Source organism: Cariama cristata, unplaced genomic scaffold, assembly GCF_000690535.1.
Source record: "Cariama cristata isolate BGI_N322 unplaced genomic scaffold, ASM69053v1 scaffold13059, whole genome shotgun sequence".
Lineage (NCBI taxonomy): Eukaryota > Metazoa > Chordata > Aves > Cariamiformes > Cariamidae > Cariama > Cariama cristata.
In genome coordinates, this window is record NW_009635325.1 from 1 (window position 1) to 4502 (window position 4502).

Sequence of the window (4502 nt, forward strand, 5' to 3'; positions counted from 1 at the left end):
GAGGCTTTCCCAGGGGACGCCGGGCGCTGCTCCCTGGGAGCTGAAGAGCACAGAAATCCGGAAACAGATCTCGGAGGCAGCGGCGCTCACAGGGGCTTGCTGAGGGCGAAACAGGACTGCCATTGAGGCAATGGTGTTTCCTCCCTGTCTTTTCCTGCTTGACAGGCAACGAAACGAATCTGAAAGCCAGCAAAGCCTCCAGCACTGCATTTATGAGAGGCTCTGAAATGTGCGGGCCTGTTCTCCAGACCAGTTTGGCTACAGAAGCATGTTAGACAAAGCAGTAAATCCATGTGGGGTTTTGTGCTTTCTTTTCTAGATGCCTGTGACCGTGGGCCCATATGGGCAATCACAGCCCAGCTGCTTTGACAGAGTAAAAATGGGTTTCATGATGGGCTTTGCAGTGGGCATGGCAGCAGGAGCGCTGTTCGGCACGTTTTCCTGCCTCAGGTAGGCTGAGGAAATGGCTTCCGTGGAGAGGTTGTGACAGAGCAATAGCCAGAGAGAAATGTTGCTGCTCTGGAAATGGAAAGGGAGGTGCGGGTCTGGTCCTGTGTCATCACGTAGGTGAAACTTTGCCAGTGGCTCCGAATTAGCCATAGATCGAGAGCCTGCTATCAGCCCTGGCCGCGAATGGGAAAGTCTGGCGATGGCGGGGCATCATCTCTGGGTCAGCTGTGTACAAGGAGGTCACAGTTTCACAGACCTTTTCCTGCTGCTCGCAAGGGAGGTTGCATTGGGAACCTGAGGCTGTGGAAGATCAGCTCCAGGAGGAGCTGAATGAGTTGTCTGTGCAGGTACCCATGCAGCCCTCTCCTCGCTCTAAAGCTTCCCGAGGTACTCTGCAAGCTCTTGAGTATCTGTGTCGTGGTTGCTTTGGGTGTCCCATCCCCCTGTATGGAGGCAATTACTGTACTGACCCCGAGTCTTAATTGCAAGAGTGTAGGCACAGCTGTGGCTGCACTGGCACAATCCCATTGTGAATCGGAGAGGGGCAATATTCCACCTTCCACTGGCGCTCCCTGGTATGCCGGCACTGCACGGAAACAAGTGATGCTCGCTGCTCTGAGTTAACTCTTGCACTGCTTGCTGACTGGTTTTGGCACACATCATCCTTAAAAAGGAATTACTGAAATAAGCTTTTTTGTATTTTGCAGAACTCTTTCTGCTTGAGGCTTTTTAATCTGTGATTAAATATGGGCAATGATTTGGCAGTGAGCCTAAAAGGAGGAAAAGGCACAAAGTCTAATCTGATAGAGTTTAAAACATTTTCTGATCTCTCTCAGATCTGGAGAGTATTTGCAAGTGGTACAATGCTAGCAGAAAATACAGTTTTAGGGTATTTAGAAGCAGCAGTGACAGTGGTTCTGTCGTCCTTGAATGACACGGCTACATTATTTCTGCTGTACCATTTTTGAGGGAAAATCTTCATGTTTTAAAAATCAAGTGCATGAAATTCCTTAGACCCTACAGTCACTGCAGTGCTTAAAAACCAAATATTACAAGAGCTTCCCAAGAAGGAACAATTCTTTTTGTTTCAGTCTGACCTCAGGTAAATGGGAACTGGAGAATAGAAATGCCTCTGGGCACTTCTAGGCCTTTCTTGTTTCTCTCATATTAAAAATACAGCGTCAGTGGTAAATAGGAAGTTAGTTTACAACATGGTTTTAAGTTGGTGGTATGAATACTGCCACTGCAGCCAGACAGGATGGTAATAAAACAGCTCAGACACTTTTTATTCACTGGCAAGTCAAATATTTGGACAGCACAATTTTTTTATCTCCAAATTAAGGCTATTTGGGGTACTATCAGGTGAAGCTGTTCCTGCTGGTGGCGTGGCAGGGAGGGTACAGCATCAGCTGGTGCCACTGCAGGAAAAAATACACAGGGGCCACTGGCAAGGGTCATGCAAGTGCCACAGAGAGCAGTTGGTTTTTTTTTTTGCAGTAGCTCAGGCACGGGGCACTGCAGCCAGTCTCCTTGCAGAGGCAGGAGGTACCATTTTAAACTTAGACTGAAGAGAAGGTGTTCGATTTGGGCACTCAGTAAACTGTTAGCTGGTTGTATCAGATGTTTTCTGCTGTACGTTGGTCACCTGTCAGGCTTCAGCTTTTATGCAATTCCTGTGTTTTTTTCTTTCAGGATTGGCATGAGAGGACGAGAGCTGATGGGTGGAGTTGGCAAAACGATGATGCAGAGTGGTGGGACGTTTGGGACATTCATGGCTATTGGTATGGGAATCCGCTGCTAACCTGGAGCTTGGGTTTTACCCTGGAGTGCCCCCGTCCAGCCTTTCCTCCTCTGTACCATAATAAAAATCTTTAGATACCTGGAATCAAGAGCTCTTCGTGAAATGGCGAAGCACCATCCTTCTTGCTCTGTTGATTGTAAACATGCTTTTTATCAAATTTCTACTTTCCTCCCATCTCTTACTCCCATGACAATGAAAAAGAATAATCCTTTGTACTACATTAAAGTTCCTATTTCAGAGGCGTAAGTACAGCGCACACATTTTTCCCTTTGGTACTTGGGCAGCTCACTTTCCCAATGTGTTGATGTGGAGCTGCTCCATTGCATTCCTGAAGAGAGTTTCTCTGTGGCTCATTCAGATCAACTACCAAAGTTCTCTCCTCTTGCAAAGCTAGGTGGGTTGAAGCTGGCCCCATTTTTCAGTTCCAGGTAACACAGGGCGAACGCCCTCACAGGGAGCGAGGGACCCCAAAAGGGCTTGGGCAAGTCCTTATGTAACTGAGGGCAAAGCTACAGCAGCTCGGGCACCTTCTTCCAGCCAGCCTGGCAGCACCTGGGTGCAGGAAGCCATCAGGGAACAGTGCAGAACAGTTGCAGGTACTGCCACGCTACTGGAGCTGGCAATTGTGACATGGCTGGAACATGGAAAACTGCTCCCATCACCTGACAGCTACAGGTATTTTGTGATGAGTGACAGGGATGACTTCAGCACCAGACCTGGGAGATGTCACTGCCCTGTCAGGCCTTGAGCAGTGCCTTTCCTAAAGCTCTCCCTTCAAGACTAGCTGTGTTACCAGAAAAGCACAGCCCAGCCTGACTCCGCCACCTCTTTCACAGCCCTGACGGGTGCTGTCCTACCTGCTTTGTGAGGCGAGGGGCACGCTCCTGAGCAGCCCTTCCAGAGAGGGGAAGGGCACAAGCAGTGGTGGCAGTTGCATCCACTGACAGGAATGGGCAGTGGCTTTTTTTCTTTCCCTCAGCAGGGGAAGCGGGCTTCACCTCTAGGAGCTGCACTACCAGAGTGTCTTTCCCTGCCATCTGCTGCCGGGGGTCTACGAGGTGCTCAGCACTTCCCAGGGAGAACAGGGGTTACTGTTCCCTGTCCTTCACCAGCCCCTGTAGCACTGCCTACAGCTCAACCACGCAACGTTTAGGTCAGCGTTGCCACCTCCCGTTACTTGCTTTCTGAAACAAGGCTTATCTTTGCTCCTCCTTTATTTCTGTGCAAGGATAGAACAGAACAGGTTAGCAGCAACAGCAGCACCCAAACCAGCGCCTATGCAACCTTTTCCTAGCACAAGTGCCTTTTCCCCAGTTTTTAAGGGAGAAGCACAAATCTGCCACTAAAAGCCTGCTCGCTGCTGCCATGTGGCCCAGTAACCTCTGTAACTCTGCCAACGACAACTAAGTCAAGCAACACAGCTGCTCTGGAACAGCTCAAGTTTTACTCCAACTGGTGGATTAATACCACCAACTAAAAAGATAAGGTCAAGCAAAACCGGAGAGCAGCCTTGCTTGGCTTTCTTCAGTTGTGTCACATACTCCTAAGTCACACTCCTGTAGCGTGTTCCTGGCTCATCCCGTTTGCCGTTCTACTACCTCCGGTTGCCCCATCCTGTTTCCTCCCACAGCTCCCTCCTGGGTTGCCGAGCAGGCCCTGGGCCTAGCGCAGCTCAGCCACAGCCGCACGCAGCCTGAACAGCAGAAGGCTGGAGAGCAGGTCAGGTCACCACCACTTTCCCCTCAGACCACCGGCAACATCCCTGCCCAGCCCATTTTCACCACCCCTGGGCAGAACTACTCTCGACACCTTTGTGAAGCACAGCTTTTATCAGCCAGCCATTAAAAATGACAGGGAGGTGGGAAAGGGGTAGTAAGAGGGCAATGCACTGGCTAAAAGGGGATTATGCAGGATAAAAGCCAACATAAATTACTTCCAAATTGCCACAGTTCACAACCATTGGTGAAAGATGGGGTGTGTGGGGTGGGGGAAGTTCTCCCTGGAATGAATCTGCAGCAGGCCTGAGAAAGGGCAAGAGCTGTTCCCTGCCTGGGCAGTAAGAAAACCCACAGGCCCTTACCAGCCACGGCTGCAGTACAGGGAGGGTTCAAAACAGCAGGAACCAGCTCTTGCGTTTTCTCCCGCAGGAGCGGTTTTCCAAACATCTACCATTTCACAGCATCTATCACTCACCTCCAGTCTTCAGCACACACTGCTTAGAAGTCACAGTAGGAGAGCAGAGAAATAAAGC

At 50.0% G+C, this 4502-nt stretch overlaps 1 protein-coding gene across 1 annotated transcript; it reads left to right on the forward strand.

Moving 5' to 3' along the window:
- The first annotated feature begins 317 nt into the window (after positions 1–317).
- ROMO1 (reactive oxygen species modulator 1) lies at positions 318–2335 on the forward strand. Its single transcript, XM_009707497.1, has 2 exons — positions 318–450; positions 2143–2335. The coding sequence occupies exons 1-2, from the start codon at positions 320–322 to the stop codon at positions 2249–2251; spliced, it is 240 nt and encodes a 79-aa protein (XP_009705799.1). The 5' UTR covers positions 318–319; the 3' UTR covers positions 2252–2335.
- Positions 2336–4502: the final 2167 nt, after the last annotated feature.

Coding starts and splice junctions, on each gene's coding strand:
- ROMO1 (XM_009707497.1), top strand. CDS start 320: ATGCCTGTGACCGTGGGCCCATATGGGCAATCACAGCCCAGCTGCTTT. Junction 451..2,142: donor GGCACGTTTTCCTGCCTCAG/GTAGGCTGAGGA, acceptor TTTTTCTTTCAG/GATTGGCATGAGAGGACGAG.